The sequence below is a fragment of the Hipposideros armiger genome, unplaced genomic scaffold (genome assembly GCF_001890085.2).
Source record: "Hipposideros armiger isolate ML-2016 unplaced genomic scaffold, ASM189008v1 scaffold_236, whole genome shotgun sequence".
Taxonomy (NCBI): domain Eukaryota; kingdom Metazoa; phylum Chordata; class Mammalia; order Chiroptera; family Hipposideridae; genus Hipposideros; species Hipposideros armiger.
Genome location: NW_017731586.1, coordinates 1,197,427 through 1,218,860, shown reverse-complemented (window position 1 = coordinate 1,218,860; position 21,434 = coordinate 1,197,427). Strand labels below are relative to the sequence as shown.

The following is a 21,434-nucleotide window of genomic DNA, read 5'->3' as shown; positions in this document are numbered from 1 at the left end:
CGGCGACTGATCTGCCTCACCTGGGAAGAGCGCAATGATGGTGCCAGCTTGGGCCAGTGAAGCAACGTCCTCCACAACTAGACTGAAGCGACTTGTCTGTTCTCCTTCCCCCAATTCCCCAGCACTGTTCCCATCCCCCAATTCTCCAATTAAAAAAAAAATCCTTAAAAAAAAAAGATGACTGGATAAAGAAGTGATACATATATACAATGGAATATTATTCAGCCATAAAAAATGAATGAAATATTGCTATTTGTGACAACATGGACGGACATAGAGGGTATTATGCTAAGTGAAATAAGTCAAACAGAGAAAGACACATACCATACAATTTCACTTATATGTGGAATCTAAAACACAAAATAAATAAACAAACAAAACAAATAAATTCATAGATACAGAGAACATTTTGATGATTGCCAGATGGGAGGGTAACTGAAGAAATTGGGTGAAAGGGGGGAAAGAGTTTAAGATGTACAAATTGCCAGTTATAAAAACAATCACAGGGATGTAAAGTACAACATAGGGAATATATTCAATAAAATTATAATAACTATGTATGGTGTCAGGTGGGTACTATATTTATCAGGGTAATCATTTCATAAGTTATATAAGTGTCTAATCACTATGTTGTACACCTGAAACTAATATAATATTGTATGTCAACTATAATTAAAAAATAGAAAAGTAAAGAGAGAAATTATAGGAATAATAGAACTAGCAGACAAATACTTTAAAACAGGTATTATAAAAGCATTCAAAGATTTAAAAGAAAAATGAACTTAATAAGTAAGGAAAGTAGTGGAAATCTTTTAAATGAATCAAATAAAACCTCTAGGTAGTGAAACAATTCCCCGCACAGTTAGAGAGCAAGCAGGGTAGAAGGGCATCCGTCCACATGGAAGGATAACCTAGGATACAATATTGGAGCCTGAGAGGGACCAGGAGGGAATCCCTGTGTAAGAAACCAGGGGCCAAGTGGGCTGTGGAAAGGGCCATGGGGGTGGGGGTGGGGGTGAGGGAAATAGCACAGGGTAAAGAGCCCACACAGTGTAAAGAGGGCATCCCCAAAGAGGAGCCGCCAATGCATGGCTGCCAGAGCCTGATAGGGGAAAGAGTGCGTCTATGGAGGAAGGCACTCTGTGCAGGGTGTTTCATCCCAAACAAAGTTAGGAAGGCAAGTACATGGGGGGGAAACAACTGGCACAGGATGTCAGAGGCCAGGCAGTGTGAGAGGGGCCTCTCTGCAAGAGGGTGGCCTGCTAAGGGATGTCAAAGCCTAAGCAGGACGAAGATATTCACAAAGGGAGGGAGCAGGGGCAGCCATGCATGAGACTGTTTACACATGGGGGAGTGAGCAAATAAGTGCATGTAGTAATAATGAGAGCTGGGAGTCTCTTACTGGTGGAGGACATCGAAGATATGGAAAGGGAGAAAACTAGAAATGAGCCATGTGGTGCTCATTTGGAACTGGAAGTACCCACGTGCCATTGGATTTAGGTTTTCAGTACTTACAGTCTCTGGGTGTATCTACTGAGAAAGTATTACAGAAGCACTGCTCCCATGTTAATGAACACAAGTAGTGCTCAGATTTGGTTTCCATTACAATTTCCATTAAAAAGGACTCAGGGAATCCTGAAGAAATAACTTACCTAGTGGGGCAAGGACAAGATGTGGCTGGGACATCATGCTGTGCTACAAAGTAAGAAAGTGCTCAAAGGATGATGGCTGCCTGTCAAAAGGACACAGAAGCAACTTGAAAGACTCCCACTGTCCAAACTGGGAAAATCTGAACACCAAAATAAACAGTGATAGTAATGGATTATAGCCCATTGAGTCAATAGAAAGCTATGAGACCATGCTGATGTAAACAAACAGAATTTGGTGAGGAATGGGAATGTTTATATAATTTTAAAGTAACTACCCACAAAAAGCATGTCAATTACAAAGGCAGAAATTGAATAGAGGAGAAGCTTGGCAGACACCACATTAATCAAGTGATCAAAGTGAGCATCACCAATTACAGCAAATCCTACCCGTGCCACGGATAGGATGCAATGAGAAGAGCACAGCACGACAGCTGCGGTATTTCTAACAAAAATGCATCACCTGAAGACATGCTTGAGGAAACCTAAAATAAGCTTAAACTGAGACATTCTACAATAAAACTGGTTTAATCTTCATGTCAAGGTTATGAAAATCAAAGAAAGACTAAGGAATAGCTGTAGGCTGAACGAGACATAGCAATCAATTGTGTGTGACTCTGAAATAGATCCTTTTGCATTACTGGGACATTACTAGGACAAGTGGAGAACCCTGAATTAGGTCTGAGGATTTTACTGGCTGTCTGTAAACGAATGCCCTTCTTATTAGGAAATACACCAATAAAATTCAGGGGTGATGTTGCCACGCAGCTGTCCAGCCGTCTGTCCCCCCGCGCTTACCCCTAAACTGACCTTTTTGAGAACACTGCTCATACACCTTGCATCTCCCTGTTTGGCCCCAAAAGATGGCTGGTTAGCCAATGATAGGTAAGATTCCTTGAGAAAGGTACAAACTAAGACAGGCACAGTAGCATGGGGACCATCAGCAGAAATCTCGGGGCTGATGGAAGTGGGCATAGGTCCTCAACCACCCCCAAAGAGACTGGAGGTCTTCTACCTCTGTAGCTACATTCCTTTCCGCAACCTGCTTGGGAAGTGACCTGATGATGTGATAGTATCCGTCCTCAGCATAATAATCTTATCTCCCTGGGGTCTTACGCTTACGGGTGTGTGAAGTCAGAGCATTTGTCTGATCTCCGTGGGCAGACCTTCGGTAATAGCAGCTTGCACGCATGGGTAATCTGGCATGAGCAAGTTCTCAGGAATGAGACTCACAGGCTGTGGAGGGAACAATGCTACTTCCAGGTATGTGGAGAAATAAAAGCTACCTGTTGGCCCGATTCGGGGCTGTCAGTCCTGTGAGGCTGGACACCCTTGGCCTGGCTCTCATTTAACTCTTGGCTGCAGTTTCTTTTCTTTTTTAACCCTTTGCCGCCCCCTCTCGTTCTCTCACTGCCCTTGTCATGCGGGACGCCACAGGGTGATGGGGTATCATGTCAGCAACTTACCCTCAACTTGTTCAGGAAAAACAGTTCTTTGCAACTTTTATGTAAGTTTGAGATTGTTAAAAATATATATATATATACTGGGTAAAATATAATTGACTGTTTAAAGCAAAATTAAGTTACAGAGTTTATAAATACATAGAAATAAAATGCATAGCAATAATAGCATGAAGCACAGGAGAGGGAAAATGAAAGCATACTCTTGTTAGGTTCTTACATTATATGTGAAGTGATAGAAAACTATTTGAAGGCATAAACTGTGATAAGTTGAAACCGAATATTGTAAACCCTAGAGCAGCCACTGATAAAGTAAAAAAAGAAACATTAGCAATCAAAGGATAAGGACTTTAGGGGGTGACCGGTTAGCTCAGTTGGTTAGAGCATGGTGCTGATAACACCAAGGTTGCCAGTTCAATTCCCGCATGGGCCACTGTGAGCTGCACCATCTCTAGTCAACTATGCCATTGTAACATGAAAGTAATGTGTAACCAATTACCATGGCTGTTCCCCAATAAAAATTTTTTAAAAGGCATAGGAGTTCAAAGACAAGAAAAACAAAAAAACAAAAAAAACAACAGCTGCATAACTGAAGAAAGTGTGATATGGCTTAGAAAAAGAGCTAAGAATGACATACTAATAAGACACAAAAAGAGAAATAATTAGGACAAAAGCGACAGATTTTATTATATAAAGCTTTAAAATTTCTCTCATCAAAGACTCCACAGGCAAAATTAGAAGCAAACATCAAATGTGGGGGGGGAAAAATCTCAAATATATTCCAGTAAAGGGATCTTATTACCAATATATAAAGAGCTATTCCAAACTAGTAAAAAAATATAGGAATTCAAATTTTAAAAAAAATAATAGGGGCCGGCCGGGTAGCTCAGTTGGTTAGTGCGAGCTCTGAGCAACAGGGTTGCCTATTCGATTCCCACATGGGCCAGTGAGCTGCACCTGAGCTGAGCTGTTGCTGAGCTGTCACTGAGCTGCCAATGGGTGGCCGGATGGCTCAGCTGGTGAGAACGTGTGCTCTTAACAAAAAGATTGCCGGTTCGACTTTCACATGGAATGGAGGGCTGCTCCCCTCGCAACTAGATTGAAAACAGCGAGTGGACTTGGAGCTGAGCTTGTGCCTCCACAACTAAGATTGAAGGACAGCTTGACTTGGAGCTGATGGGTCCTGGAAAAACACAATGTTCCCTTCCCCAATTCCCCAATAAAATCTAAAAAAAAAAAAAAAAGAATAAGATATGAGCAGGCAATTTATAAAGAGGAAAAAATGGTAAAAAATATTCTTATCCTAACTGGATGCTATACATAAAGTACAAGATTAGATATAGATCTTGTCCCCCCCCCCAATTCTGTACATTTAGAATGGTGGATTTAATACGTGGGGTTTTATAATGTAAAGCTGCCATCACCCAGAATAAGGTGATATTTATGACTCTTCCATGATTTGTCACGCAGTCCCAAACATTTGAAATTACTTATCTATCAAAATAGGACAGAATATAACCTGTAGTTGGAATTATGACTTATTTTTCAGAGATCAGTTCAACGAGTTGTAAGATACAGATAAATGATTCCTGTTTTTATGAATTTACAATCTAAGGAAGAAAGATGATATGCATAAATATTTTAACTAATTGAAAGTTGCAATAAGAGAACCCCATTCACATTCCAGAGTGGAGGCATAACATTAAGATTAAAGGGTTAGGAATTAGAGATTAAAAGGTAAGTGCTGGGGTATCTAAAATCCAGTTACCTTAAATGACAACATATGTTTAAAGAAGGAAGGAAGAAAAAGCATTCCTTTCATTCTTATTCCCTATAGTTTTAATTTCTCCATTTTTTTTTAAAGATTTTATTGGGGAATTGGGGGAGGGGAACAGTGCTGGGGAATTGGGGGAAGAGGAACAGACAAGTTGCTGTCCTTTTGTTCTTCTGTCTAGTTGTGGAGGACATTGCTTCACTGGTCCATGTTGGTATTATTATCATCGCGCTCTTCCTGGGTGAGGCAGATCTGTCGCCGACCTCTGGACGGCCGCTCACGGCGGCTCTTGGCAGCTCACACTGGCTGCCAGCCACACACGGTAGCCCATGGCAACCCACTGCCACAGGGGCTGCAGCCTGCGCCGTCACCGGCGACTCACGGCAGCCCAGCTCCAGGTTGAGCTGTTATTCAACATCTTAGCTGTAGAGGGCAGTGTCACTGGACCCCATGTGGGATCCGAACCAGGGCCCTGCTGCTCAGAGCTGGAGTCCCAAGCCAGCTCTCAACCAACGCGCCACTCAGCAGGCCCTAGTTTCTCCATTTTTTATTTATATTTATCTTATAGCCATCCAAATGAAAACCCTCCAAAAATATGAGATAGCGCACAGCTAGTTGTAAAAAATATGTTTCTTCAAAATATGGCTTACATCATTGATGTAAGGTTCATAAAACCACTCTTTAAACAAACGTTGTGAAAATAACTAGTTAAGATATATAAATTAATACGAACCTGCAATACTGCTCTTTCCGGTAACAGTGAAATGTCACATTCATGAATCTCACCTACAAGAGAGACCTCAGACAGGTCTGGTTCAGGAGGAATGGATTGTTTTCCAGATCTGTTGAATTTTATCTTGTTTCTCCATTTCTTCAACTGAACTTCATGTTTTAACAGCTGCCATGAAAATAATTTACATTTTCCATGGAATTTTCATAAGGATTCAATGAAATGATATATATAAGCACAATGACAGCACCCATTAAACCTTATTTATTATTATCATCATCATTACATAAACTATCATTGTCCAGAGCATGTTTAATTCTCAGAACCATCAAAGCATTATAGACCATTTCCAATGGTTGTCATACAACACTGGTACAGGCAGCCACTTTGAAGGCATGGTCCAGCCTCCTGTTTTGTAGATGAGGAAGCAGAAGCCCACAGAATCAAGGCTCTTGTCATGATAAAACTGGTATTTGGGGGTGTGGAAGGGAGGTGGTTGGCATGGAAATAAAAAGAAGAGTCAGAAGGAAAGAATTTGGGGGTTTGCCTGATTTATCATTACAAGAAGTCCCCATTTTAACTTTTCATACCCTCCTGAAAACTGCATAATCAAGGAAAACGTCCTGAGAATAAAGAAATATTTCACTCACACACACACAGACACACACAATTTTGTTTTAATATATATATATATATATATATATATATATATATACACACACACACATATTAGAGCCTAAGAAAGAGCATGTGTTGGAGAACTAGCACACAGAAGTGTTTCCTTCTCCCAGCACACACCTGCCATCCTCACTCCACTAAAGTAAATGCAGGATGATTGTGAGGCCATGAAATCACATAGCTAGAAGAAAACATTTTCCTAAACATCCAATTAACTATATAACACACAACCATATTAAAGATAATACTGTTATTTTACATATAATATACATTATTACATATTAATGTATATCAACTACAGAGTGCAAAACATTATGCTCAGTGTATGAGGATGGTTAAGAGAACAATGCTATCTACTCTCAAGGGTGTTCAGTGTGAGGGGGAGTAAAAGGGGCAGGCTGGTATGTACAGTTACTTATTTCACCATTAGACAATTAATGATCAGGCATGGAGGGCTGGGGTCAAAATTGTAGTTTAGTATACAAAGTAGTGGACAACATGGAATGAGAAGGCTTAAAACAGTGGTACCCAAAGTACAAGTGTTTAACTAGCAAAGCTGAAAATGTAGTCCACAAAAGCCAAATGCTAGAGGACATCCTGCAAGAATGCCAGTTCAATACCAGTAGATGATAAACTTCTAGGACCAAAAACTATGCTTTAGGCCTCTCAGTATCCACTATGGGCTCCAGCACTGTTTCAAGTACTATGTGAGTATTAAATCTTTTCACACCCTCTTGGTCCATGTGTGGTATCATCAGTCTCAACATCTGTACCAATTTGGAAGAGGAGGCATTGATCCTGCCATCCACGGGGCAACCACAAAACAAAGGGTTTAATTTCTTCCTATTTTTCTCTTTTCTACTTATCCCAACTTTGTATTTATTTTCAAAGAATATCAATAACACATTACCTACTAAATACTGTAACTAAAAAAATTTCCAGAAGATTTATATGTCTAATCCCAAGCAGTTACTGTGAATACTCTAAAACATTAAATAATCATACACTAAAAGCTTAAGCAAACTAGAGATATTTTTAAGTTTGGGAGAGTTTGCTTGAGCCCTCTTTTTTAATTGCTTTAATTCCTACTGGGTGCCCCCATTAAGAATGAGCCTTTAAATTTAGCAATTTTAAAAATAATTTAATATTAAGATAATTTATTAAATTGAATGTTGAAAAATAATAAATAACAATCTTATCTAGAAAAAATCAATTTATTCCATCTTTATCATTTCTCTATTATAATCATATCAAATAGTTTCTCTTCCATTTTAGACATGTATATTCACTTGCTTAAACAAAAATCTTAATATCTTTATCAATAAATTTAAACAAAATGTTAAAAGATTTTTCCTTGATGTTCATAGTTGAAATGAAACAGAATTTATTAGGAAATGTTTTGGGTAGCTGAAGTGAAATTTAAATTATTAATTTATTAAAAGAACAAGGACCCCATCAAAAGTAAATAATATTCAGGATTTTAGTATTTTCTAGACATAGCATTATTATCTGAATCAACATCAACATAACAGCAAATTTTAGTTTCTAAAAAAATTAAGTTTCCAATGTACTTTACCAGCTCATCTTCTCTCTTTTTATACTTATATCTTGCTTTTTCCCTCCATTTAGTTAGGATGGTTATTAGCCTGGTAGAGTAGTATATCTGTTTTATCCGCAATAGTATATCTGAAGAAAATTTATTAGATTAGTGTATATAGTTGAAGATGTTTCCAAAAGAAAGTATTTAATATCTTATCATGTTTATAATATGAACCAATGTTGCGTCTGATGGTTTTGTTTGATTTTAATTATAACTGAAATTAATTACTTCATAAAGTAGTATAGTACCCCGGAGACTTTATTAACCTGTAAACATCACCTTTGTCCTTAGAAATTAAGATGAAATAAAATTTCAAGATAAATCATTTCATTTCTTTTTTCTATTTTTTTTTTTATAAAACCAGAACTTCCCAACTTATTCATAGAAATGCAATCATGAGGTAGTATTCTGATTTGGTTAAATGCCCTATGATTAAATAGATTGCTAAATATATATATATATATATATATATATATATATATATATATATATTGCTAAATATAACTAAATATATATATATAGATTTAACCAGGGGTCCAAAGCTTAAATACAGGGGCCAGGCCAGAAAGGAAAATGACTAAGGCAGGCCTGGGGACACCATTAACAGAGAGCAGTGGCTTCTTAGCTGCAACCAATTGCTTCCTCTCAGAGATAGAGGCACATTCCCCTTATGCTAAAACCTTTGGAGAATCCACTCTGACTGAGATACCAGTAATAGCCAATCAAAAGGAAATAATTCAGGGCCAGCAGAGTGGCTCAGTTGGTTAAGAGCTCGCTCAAGAGTTCGAGCTCTGAGCAACAGCAGTTTGATTCCCGGCCCGAGCTGAGCAGCCACTGAGCTACCAACAGGTGGCAGGATGGCTCAGCTTAAAAAAAAGGAAATGATTCTCTGATCTGCAGCAGTCATGAACAAATCAATATTTGATGAGCTGTATAAAATCTAAGCAAAAAGCTGAAGCTCTCTATCCCTGCTCCTAAGATCACCTAAGTGCACTGTCCACTCATTACAACTATTAAGGGTTTAAGTAAAAGAAAATGATTTTTACGTTTCTTCATGTATCCATTAAATGAAATATCTATAAGGAATACAGAGCTCTAAGAAAAATAGTCAATTTTGGTACCTATCTATAATATACCAGTTCTTTATGATGTGAAAAAGCTGATAGTAGATCCCTGTTTATATTTATATTAGTATGTACATCACAAATATATATATAGGATTTTATTTTAAATATGCCTGGCTTCAAAGAAACAAAAACTCATAGACACAGACAACAGTTTACTGGTTACCAGAGGGTAAGGTGGAAGAGGGGATGGTAGAAGAGGGAAAAAAGGGTCAAATATATGGTGATAGAAGGAGAAATGACTCTGGGTGGTGAGCTCACAATGCAATATTTAGATGATGTATTATAGAATTGTACACATGAAACATAATTTTAGGAACCAATGTTATCCCAATAAATTTAATTTAAAATATAGCTGGGTTTTGTTACAATAAAACCCTTTGAGACAAATCTCATTCAATACTTTAAATTAGTGGCTTTATATTTCATGACAATTTTCTAGATGTAAAAATAATAATAAATTATCTATTGGGTTGTCGGGAAAGTAATGACCCATTTTTGCATTGAAAAACATAGAAAAATACTCATGACTTTCCCAACGACCCACTAGTATAAACTATGCTTGACTATAAAGTTACTTGATTCTTTGAATACAGGAATATAAAAAATAATTGCTACTATGTAAGGATTTACCTTTAATTTTTTCTATTTGACCTTTCACATAAGAGTGCCAATGACGAAATACATATTTTTGAAGTCTGAAATTGTGATATTTCATGGCTCTTTCCATTTTTTCAGCCAGAAAGTGATTTTCATATATGCGAGGTTTTGCGATGTCTTTCCAGGTGCTATAGGCAGAAAATACAGAAAATATCATTTTGATGTTACGCCAATACATTACAAAATTGAAAGGAAGAAAAAGTAATAGCTCCTTTATCTCCTCAAAAGCCACAGCATAGAAAGAAATTGCTAAATTATGTTTATTGCTTTATTTCCAGCCAGTCCTTGCATTTCCTTTGAGCTTGCACTTCCCTTTTCTACATTTCTAAAGCCCAGAAAAATCTTAAATCCAAAAGTTTTCTCATAACCTATTTAGAGGCAAAACTAGGCCTGACCTAAACTAATTTTGCATCAAAATCTCTCTGGATCTGACACATGGCTGTTTATAGTCTTTCTTCATTTCACTTAGTAAGAATACACACACACACACACACACACACACACACACACACACACATATGCATGTATCTATGTTCAAATATGTTTGGTTTGGTTCCAGCATGTCACCCCAGACACTACTAAAGATGTTACATAATACACAGAATGTACAGAGAGTACCTTTCTAAGATTAAAAAAAAATTCTAAATCCCAAAGCATATCTGACTCTTAGGTTTTCAGGTAAGGGAATTATGGACCTATATTTTCAATTTTGAAGTTTTATTTAAAAAAAAGACAAAGTGATACCTTGAAGAAATAAAGAACATATTTTAACCAAGTACAGCCAATTAAATATTAAATAAACAAATAAATAAATGGCGACTTGATTAAATAGATAAAATCAGCCTACCTAGCAAAAGTGAACTTTTGTCATATAGAGACCATCAAGAATGAGAACACAAGGGCCTGCTGAGTGGCTCAATTGGTTAAGAATTCGCTAAGAGCTCGAGCTCTGAGCAACAGGGCCGCCGGTTCAATTCCCACGTGGGCCAGTGATGCTGCACCTGAGCTGAGCTGCTCCTGAGCTGCCAACAGGTGACAGGATGGCTCAGCTGGTGAGAGCACATGCTCCTAACAACAAGACTGCCTGTTCGATGGTGGGCTATGCCCACCCGCAGCTAAGACTGAACTTGGCACCTTGAGCTGAGCTGCCACCCTGATGACTCAGTGGATAGAGCGTGTGCTTTTAACAACAAGGCTGTTGGTTCAACTCCCACATGGGATGGTGGCTACACCCACCTGCAACTAAGATTGAACACAGCACCTTGAGCTTAGAGGTCATGAGCTGCCTATGGTCAGCCAGATGGCAACTGGAGACCTCCACAACTAAGATTGAAGAACAATAACTTGGCTGGTCCCCTTCCCCAATTCCCCAATTAAAAAAAAAAAAAGAAAGAAAGAAAGAAAAAGAATGAGAACACAAAGAGAAATAAATAGAATATAAAAATCACATTCTTACCAAAAGTGGGTTTTTACTAAATGTCCAGTGTAAAAAGTACATGCTTTTATCATCAATTCTGGAGTCATCTAAAATAAATAAATGAATGAAATAAACATTAGAAATAAATACAATGTACAGGCCACCTCTGGAAGTACACAGGAAAATAAGAGAAATGGTTGCGTCTGAGGAGCATAACTAGGCAGTAGGGAGACAGGAATAGACTGGAAGACCTATATATACCATTTATATATTTTGAAATTTTATTGTGTATTCCTACTACCTATTTTTTAAAAGTTAAAATCACAGCTTAAAAACTTCCCATTATATTGCACCTACTTTAAAGCATTTTAAAGTAGGGGCTACAGCACTATTATTTGTCAGCTTTATTAACTGTTGGGAATAGATTTTAGCCGTGTCACAAATAAAGACACATGAAGTCAAAAGTAACTCAGCAAGGCGAACTTGATTTCTGCAGAAGAGTGCGGAGCCACCATAAGCCCGTCTAAGAAGCACACTGAGTGGGAAGTCCACTCAGTTTTTATCCCTCACACAGGTTCCACTATGTTGTACTCTGTTGGTGAGAGTGTGACCTTACAATCTAAACCGATGGTTAATAAAAAGCAAGATCTGCCTAGTTACAAGATTAGGTAAGCTTGAAAATGAGGAACTATTAGACAATAGTGAGAAAGTACATTTTTAACTGGAACTACTAAACAATAGTGAAAAAGAGAAAGTATATTTTTATTTTTTATTTTTCATTTTTATTTTTTTAAAGATTTTATTGGGGAATTAGGGAAGGGAAACAGTGTTGGGAAATCAGGGAAGGGGAACAGACAAGTTGTGGTCCTTCAATCTTAGTTGTAGGTGGGCCTAGCCCACCATCCCATGTGGGAGTTGAACCAGCAGCTTTGTTGTTAGGGGCATGTGCTCTCACCAGCTGAGCCATCCACCCACCTGTTGGCAGCTCAGCAGCAGCTCAGCTGGGGCGCAGCTCACTGGCCCATGTGGGAATCGAACCGGCGACCCTGTTGCTCAGAGCTCGCACTCTTGAGCAAGCTCTTAACCAGCTGAGCTACTCAGCCAGCCTAGGAAGTATATTTTCAAACTTTGCTGTCTTTGACAGAAAAGACTAGGACCTTTTCTAACATTAAAAGGCATATAGAGTTGTGGGTTGGCTGGTCACTGCGTCACTACTAAACTGAAAGATTTTGCTTTCTTGCGAATATAACATTAGATTTTTACTTTAAAAAAAAGCATACAGGAATGCCTCAGTTACCAGGCAGAAATAGAAAACCACACAAATTAAAGGTCTATATGGGGGAATATACTGAAAACGATGCAAATTTATCACTCCAACTATTCACAATAATACACATTAATACGTGGAAATGGCAGACAATTGCTGAAATTGTACCTTCTGCCAATTCTTTAATATTATATTAACACATTTATTACATGTACATGGCTACTGTAAAGTGCTAATGGTGTATGCTTTTTCTTATGTTATTGCCACCCTCTTTACCATATAAATATACAAACATGTGATCACATCTATTTGACATAGAGATAAGTTTGGTTCAAATCTAAACCAATCACTCAGAATTCTGAATTCCACTTTTCTAAGGCAGTCATATATCACCTTTGCACATTGCTGTAAATGCTTTGTTAATAGATACAGCAAACACATGTTAATCATCGATTTATTTTAGGCATACAACAAAGACCCTATTCTGCTTTGTGTTTAATGACATTGGGAAATCCTCACTTTTGATGAGAATTAGATACAATTTATGCTTATGGTGAAAGAGAATGTAAATCACTGAAGTCATTCTTTACTAAATTCTGATTTTTATGAGGGAAAGGAATCCAGATGAGTGAAGTTTTGGGGATACCATAGCAGGAAAGATAAAACTAATGTGAAGTACCTAAACTATATAAATCATGACATTTCATCCCAAAAATCTTTTAGTATCTATCACTAAGCACATTTTCTTCACAACTACAATTCTATTAGATGATTCATAGTAATTATTTAATGTCATCTAATACCCACTCCATATCCAAATCTCTGGAATTGTTTCCCCAAAATGTCTTATACAGTTAGTTTGTTCAAACTAGGATCTAAACTAGGGCACATATTTGCATTGACAACTCGCTTTATGTGAGAAATTTTCCACCTTTGTTCATTAACTTTTTCTGTATTTTTCAACATTTAATGAATATAAGGGGCAAGGAAGGGATGGTCCCAACCTAAATCTGATGAATTCAGCTATCTGAGCATCTCTAATGAATTTTTTTAAAATATTTTTTATTGGGGAATTGGGGGGATGGGAACAGCGCTGGGGAATTGGGGGAAGGGGAACAGACAAGTTGCTGTGTTTTTGTTCTTTAGTCTAGTTGTGGAGGACGTTGCTTCACTGGCCCAAGTTGGCACCATCATTGCGCTCTTCCCGGGCGAGGCAGATCAGTCGCCGGCTTCTGGACTGCCGCTCACTGCGGCTGCTGGCTGCTCACGCTGGCTGCAGTTTCATTTCCATACCCCATGGCAACCCACTACCACAGGGGCTGCAGCCTACGCGGTCGCTGGCGACTCAAGGCAGCCCAGCTCCAGGTTGAGCTGTTGTTCAGCATCTTAGCTGTAGAGGGCAGTGTCACTGGCCCTCATCTGTGGGATCCGAACCGGGGCCCTCTGGCGTCCCAAGCCAGCTCTTAACCAACATGCCATTTGGCCGGCCCATTTCTATTTTTTATTTTCCTTGTTCTTTTTCTCATTTTTTTCTTTAAAAGTTTTTTAGTTAGTATAGTTAGCATTGTTAGCACATTTAGTACAGTTAGCATTGTTTACTATCACTTGTTAGCATCATTAGTAAGTGTAGTTAGCATTGTTAGTACTAGTTCACATGCTTAGCATAGTTAGTACTGTTTGTTAGCATAGTTAGCATTGATAGACAGTATTATCTGTCAGTGTAGTTAGTAGGTCACCATGTTGCATGAACTTACAGCCATCTCTGCTGATGAGGAACCAGGTATTGGCCACTACAAGCTCCTGAACACCATTGGCCAGGGAAGCTTTGCCAAGGCGAGGTTGGCCCGGCACATTCTGACGGGGACAGAGATAGCTATTAAAGTCATTCACCAGCAGGGCTTCTGTGGACACTTAGAATTTCACTGCCTGAGGGTACTGAACCACCCAAACATTGTGAAGTTATTTGAGGTTACTGAAACTCAGAAAACACTGTTCCTTGTAATGGAGTGTGTGCATGGATTGGACATGTACGATTACCTGAAAATCCATGGCCTCCTGACTGAGATTGAGGCCCAAGGTATTTTCAGGCAGCTGGTATCCGCCTTGGAGTACTGCCACCAGCGGGGCATTGTACACCAGGACCTGAAGCCAGAGGACATGCTGCTGGATTCAGAAAGGAACGCAAAAGTTACAAGCTTTGGCCTGAGCAAAGAATTCATCAGCTATTAGCTGAGCACGTTTTGTGGCACCCTCCCTTATGCCACCCCAGAGCTCTTCCTGGGCCAAGGCTATGACTGCCCAAAAATAGACATGTGGAGCCTGGGAGTGATGCTCTATAAGATGGTCACAGGGACCCTGCCATTCATGGGAAAAGGCTTCAGTAAGCTATGGGAGCTGATACTGGGAGGGCATTTCAAATTCACCTCTTACATATGTTTGGACTGCAGAATCATCTAAAGAAATTAATGACGGTCAACCCCAGCGACAGAGAAATGCTAGAAAACCTGATGAAGGACTGATAGCTAAACTTGGGCCAAAAGGAGGAACTCAGGCCTTACACGGAGCCACCCTGTGAAAACATGGACCTCTGGGTAACCCAGAGGATGATGAAAATGGGGTTTGAGAGGGAGCATATCGAGGACTCAATGGCACACAGGAGTTACGACAGACTGATGGCCATGTAACTGATCCTAAGCACGAAAAAACCCGAGGTAAAGGTCCACACCATCAAAGTAAGGCCCTTCCTTTCCTCAGACTTGAACAGCCCCGGGGCATCCCCAATCCAAAAGGTTCAGCCAGAAGGCCAGAAGGCCAACGAGCCTGCCAGTTCACTAGTTAGCCTGCATTCAAGGAACACCACTCCCAAATACAGCCTGGAATCCAGCACCAGCTTTCCCCAACCCAGCCCGAAGCTGAGGACCAGCCCTCCACAATCCAGCCCGAAGCCAAGGACCAGCCCTCCTCAACCCAGCCTGAAGCCGAAGATCAGCACTCCACAACCCAGCCTGGAGTTGTGGACCAGCTCTCTCCAACCTACTCCAGAGTCAAGGACTGCCACACCCAGCCTAGCCCCACAGCGTGGCCCTTGGGGGTCCTGCTCCACCCACAGCACCAAACGCAGCAGCAGTAGTGGGGTCCCCGAGGGAACAAACATGAAAAACTCCCTCCATTCTGGGCATCCTGATGGTGTGACCCCAGCCTCTTCCTCGGGCCACAGCCAGGGCTGTCAGCGGGTGGCTAGGAGGTTCCTGACCCTTATTTTAAGTCACCTCTTGGCCATCCACCAAGAAGCAACATGTGAAATGGAACCAAGTAAAGCCAAAATAATGTTTAAATTGTGGACGGCCAAGGCAGGGCCACAGTCAAATATTCTGGGAAGGTCAAGCCGCTCTCCCTGCATATTGAATACTGAACTCAAAAATGCTGAGCGCCAGGGAGGCCGGCCACATCGTGCAGGAGATCAGCCAGAGGCTGGACACAAACAGCTGCAGCTGGGAGCAGTGCAAGAAGTACACGCTTGTGTGAAGGACTGGGTCCGATGGACAATGAAGGAGTGCAAACTGCCCCAGCATTCTCTGCACAGGATTCAAATCAGGATAGTACACGAATGTCTGTGTGGCCTTAAGAAGCATTGTACCCAAAATACCTGGTGAGCTTGGTGAACGGCCTGGAGCTCCTTGGGAGACAAGAGGAGAGGCTGCCCTCACGGCATGTCCACCCCTCACCCCCACCTTGGTGAAACTTCAGAGACTGGACTGTTTTTCCTGGGGCCCTTGTCCCCACCCTTGCTGTGGGGTGTGGGTGATTCTTATTAAGTACATACTGGGTTCTTCCAAATCTTGTAATAAACTGATGCTCCAGAAAGATGTCTTAGACACTCTGTTTTGCACCTCCCTGCACAGAGTTGGAGCTGTGCATCCTCCAGGTGGAGAAGCGTGTAGTGATGGACTTAATCAGGACAACTAATGAAAAAATGACTGAAGACAATGGTCACGGCAACTCCCAATAGTAACGAATGTGGTTCCAAAGGGAACAGGCTGTGAGCCATAAGTTCCCAGAAGAGGGGGAATGCCACACCCTTCAGGGCCAAATAGAGAAGCAACCGGATTGCTCAGGAGGCAGAGGGAGCATCTGTGAGAGGTGTTCCTTCCTGGGTGCTCCATGGTGTCAGCAGGAACCATCTCTCTCCTTACCTATTGGCTTTGCTTCCTTCCCTCTGTGATGGTGTCATTCTCAGGTCCTCTGCTCATTTTTCAATTGGATTGTTTGTTTCTTTGGTGTGGATTGTAATAGTTCTTTATAAATTGTGGATATTAACCCCTTATTGAATGTATCATTGGTGAATATTTTCTCCCCTTCAGTAGGTAGTCTTCATTTTGTTGATAGTTTCCTTCATTGTGCAAAAACTTTTTTTTTTTTTTAGCTGAGCCCTCCTGCCACCTGTTGGTAGCTCAGCAGCAGCTCAGCTCAGCTCAGGCTGGAAATTGAACCGCTGTTGCTCAGGGCTCAAACTCTTGAGTAAGCTCTTAACCAACTGAGCCACTCAGACGGCCCAAAAACTTCTGTTTGATGTAGTACCATTTGTTTATTTTTTTTGTTTACCTTGCCCAAGGAGATGTATCAGAAAAAATACTACTAACAACACATCAGAATGTTTACTATCTATGTTTTCTTCTAGGAGTTTTATCATTGTAGGTCTTATATTTAAGTCTTTAATCCATTTTGAATTTATTCTTTTATATGGTGTAAGAAGGTGGTCTAGTTTCATTTTCTGGCATGTATCTGGCCACTTTTTTTAATAGACTGTCTTTACCCCACTGTATATTCTTGCCTCCTTTGTCATAGATTAAATGACCATATAGACGTGGGTTTATTTCTGGGCTCTCTAATCTGTTCCATTGATCTATGTGTCTGTTTTTATGCCAGTATCCTGCTGTTTTGATTACTATAGCCTTGTTTGATATCAGGTAGTGTGATACCTCCAACTTTATTCTTCTTTCTCAAGATTGCTGTGGTTATTTGGGGTCTTTTGTGGTTCCATATAAATTTTATATATATATTTGATAGCGATTGCATTGAATCAATAGATTGCTTTGGGTAGTATGGACATTTTAACAATATTAATTCCTCCTATACACGAGCACAGTGTATTGTGATAGCATTATTTTAAAAGTCATATAAGGCAGTGATCTCTTAGACATATTGAGTGAGAAAAGCAAGAAGCAGAAGACTATATATAATCTACTATTTCTGTGTAAGCAGTCAAAAAAAGAGGAGAATACAACGTATTTGCTCATATTTTTCAAAACAAACAATGGAAGAAGATAAACTAAAAATTAGTAAAATTGGTTACCTACAGAAAGGAATGGAATAGGGAGCATAAAGAGGCAAGAATGGAATCAAGGGCCAGCCGAGTGGCACGTTGGTTAAGAGTTGGCTTGGGACGCCAGCTCTGGGCTGCAGGGCCCGGTTCGGATCCCACATGAAGGCCAGTGACACTGTGCCCTTTGCAGCTGGGATGGTGGACGGCGGCTTGACCTGGAGCTGGGCTGCCGTGAGTTGCCAGCAACAGCGTGGGCTGCAGTGGGGCTGGCCGGCAGCGGGCGTGAGCGGCCGTCCAATGGCTGGCGAGCAACTGCCTCAGCCGGGAAGAGCGCAATGATAATACCAACATGGGCCAGTGAAGCCACGTCCTCCACAACTAGACTGAAGAACAAAAGGACAGCAACTTATCTGTTCCTCTTCCCTGATTCCCCAATAAAATCTTAAAAAAAAAGAAAGAATGGAAGCAATACTTCTCTGAACACTCCTCATTTTATTCTTTTGATTTTGCTGCCATGTAATGTTATACATAATTGAAAGAGCATAATTATATCAAAAAAGAAAAAAAAGTGACCATCAACACACAAAAAAAGAATTAATTTAGGTAACAAAAAAAAATGTATTGGTTTTACTGAAAATACCTGGTAGGACATATACATCTTAAAGGCAAAAAGAATTGCATAAATTTTCTTGAACTGCATTCAGTAGTATTACGGTTAGTGGTCTTGTGGTTTGTTATTCCGAAACCATTACACGTGTATGGTAGAATAAAACTAATAAGCAATTATGGTAATGTCTATAGGAATCCAGATTTATTAGAAGTGGGTCAACCCGACCATGGATGCCTCCTATTAAGATGCACTAGGAAGAATACAACAACCCGTATGCAGCATGCTTGTCACCAAGAGAAAAAAAAGAACCTGAGTATTAAGTTTGTAGGTCTAACTACAAACTTGCAGAAAATACAAGAAACAGAACAAATGAAACAATAAGAATGTGGAACATTTTACATGACAGATGACCTGTTTTCTTCAATAAGTAAGTGATATGGAAAAAAAAATAAGAAAGGAGAACTATTGCAAATTACAAGAGACATTAGATACATAACAACCAAGCCAATATGTGGACCCCGTATGGATTTTGACTGAGAGCCAGATGTAAAAAAATGGCATTTTTGAGACAACTGTGGAAACCCGAATATGAACTGAATATAGAATTTATATATCTGAATATAATCAGCAGTAGGTTATATTCAGGAATTATTGCTAATTTCATTGCATACACAATGGCACTGCGGTATATTCTCTAAAAATGTCATTTCCTGTTAAAGATGCACACTGAAGTATTATTGGTAAAATAATACAATTCCTGGGATTTGTTTTCTAAGATTCCAGCAAAAAAGGGAAAGGGGAAAATAATCAATAAGATTGACAAATTGAGGGTCATTGTTGAAGCTGACAGGGGATCTTTATGCATTCTCTCTATTTCTGGGTTATGTTTACATTTTTCCATTATAAAAAGACTTTTTGAATGTTATAGATGTCTTTTCTTCTTGTAATTAGGATGCCCATCTGGAGATTTAATTTCCTAAGAAATGAGAATCAGGTCTGTGAAGTTAATTTCCTTCTTACAATGGTTGATTCTTTCATCTTGGAACACACAGTTAAACTATCTATCTACTGTTATGAGAACAGTTCCTATTTTTTAACTATTTGATTTACAGTCTCCTATGCTAAATCTTCTCTGTTTGCATAAATGGAAACAAATATAGATTTATAAATAAGCACAGACAGGCGGTCTTGCTGTGTGCAGGGCCGTGTAGTGTGAGATCATAAAAGTAACTGCACACAGAAACCATGCAAAGCAATCTTAATAATCAACAGGGAAAATTACAATTGTTTGTGGCCTTTAAAATGTTTTGTCAAAACATTAAAAACTCTCTTACTGGCAATTATAACTGTATAGAAAAGAAAAATTACAAAAGGCAAAGCTAATATTTGTTTAGAATATGTAATTTAAAATATTAGAAACTGCATATTAGTATCTTTTCTCTTTGTAAAAACAAAAACAAAAACAAAAACCCAGCTTTTCATTTATCTCTGAGGGTGAAGGAGAAATGAATTGATCTACACCCATCTTAGGCTGAGCCGTCTAACTAAGCAACCCTTGGCACCTGGAGATTTTCATTTTGCAAAGTCACACCTAGTTTCTATTTTTCCTAACTTATGAAATGGGCATCTTTTCTATGCTTGATAAATTGTCATGCTCCTTTGTAAGTTAGGATCAGCTGCCAACATTTTATCCTCTGCGCTTTCACGTAAAATCTCTGAAAATTCCTTTTCTAATAAATCTTCATGTTTGATGTAGCTACAATGTCTCTTGGAATTCTATGCATTTAAAAAAAAACTTTTATAGGCTTCTAGCTAGATGTTGGACACAATCTGATTGCATTTTATAAGATCGCTTTCAAAACACAGTAAAACCTTGGATTGTAACTTGGTTTGTGAGTGTCCTGCATGATGAGCAAACATTTCTAATACATTTTAATGTGGTAAATGAGCAATGTCTTGCAATACAAGTAGTTTGTTTCAGGAACAAATTATGCTCACAAACCAAGGTATTACTGTATTAACAATGAGGTTTACCCCCTCTAGATCAGTGGTGTTTAACAATTTTAGTATCTTATAACAATGGTTTTCAAGCTTTTTTCAAATGACATTATGCTCAAGCAGAACGATTCTACCACGTAAGGAGTGAAAATGGGGGACCTAGCATCCCATCCCCTGAGCCCTCCTCCCTCAGCTCCTGAGGTTGCCCCCAAACATCTCCAGGGACTTGGCTGGCAGATATCTGTACTCCATAGTAAATCAAAGGTCTGTGGTTGATAAAGTCATTTAGACACCCACACACTATGATGCACACCAACAAAAGTCAGACATGTGGGTTCTTCCCAGTGTATTAGTGCCTGAGAATCATCCCAGGCTTGGCAAGAAATATCCCATCCCTCTATTTCTGTCTTCCTGTTACAGACCACTGATTAGAATCCAGTGTTACTCTCCACCCATCCTTCTAAACAATGCTTCAGATTGTTCCTCGCTGTCATCACTCATCTTGACTGTGGCTTTGATTCCACTTTCCAAGGTCCAACCTCACCAGCAACTCCCCAGCCCTGCCTGCACCTACGGAGACATCAACTTGGATCTGCAGGTATCACACATGGTCCCAAATAGTTTAATTTGTGTCAGTATTTCTCTCCCCAAATGCCTTTTGGTATTTAAGTTCCTCTTAGATACACAGTCTTTGTTCTAAAAGCCTCTGTGTCCTGAATGACTTCCTTGCTCTCTTTACAGGATCAAAACCAGCTGTTGGAGCCGGTTGTTCCTTTCATTAATAATCGGTCTGGCTTTTCACTTAGATCTCATTAATGTTTTGGCCATATTGTCATGAGCATAATTCCTGGGCAGATGGCAGAGAGAACGAAGGGGGGTGGAATACAAAATAAAGTAGATTAGAAAGCAAAGAAAATATCCTCCCGTAAAGCTTTCCATAATGCTATTTTTATCATTATAAAGATGTAAGAGAGGAGGGGAAGGAGAAAGGGGGAAGAGGAAATTTGAATATAAAGATTTTATTAGAAAGAGGAAGAATGAATGCCTGTCTCAATGCTTCTTGGAAATTTGGGATGGTGGGGTGGTTACCATGAGTGTGGCTGCACGTGTGTGTGTGCGTGTGCGTGTGCGTGTGTGTGTGTGTGTG

The 21,434-nt window shown here is 39.6% G+C and overlaps 1 protein-coding gene across 2 annotated transcripts in view; it reads right to left on the bottom strand.

Moving 5' to 3' along the window:
* Window positions 1–21,434, bottom strand: part of FBXL13 (F-box and leucine rich repeat protein 13) — a 226,515-nt gene that overhangs the window by 176,344 nt on the left and 28,737 nt on the right. The window contains exons 4-8 of one of the 2 annotated variants that reach the window (XM_019655131.1): window positions 14,394–14,519; window positions 11,129–11,196; window positions 9,646–9,800; window positions 7,865–7,974; window positions 5,614–5,778 (exon numbers count right to left, since the gene is read on the bottom strand). In XM_019655131.1, the coding sequence (XP_019510676.1) occupies window positions 5,614–5,778; window positions 7,865–7,974; window positions 9,646–9,800; window positions 11,129–11,196; window positions 14,394–14,519 (624 nt within the window). The remainder of the gene's footprint in view (window positions 1–5,613; window positions 5,779–7,864; window positions 7,975–9,645; window positions 9,801–11,128; window positions 11,197–14,393; window positions 14,520–21,434) is intronic. The other variant, XM_019655130.1, reaches the window with a different exon arrangement.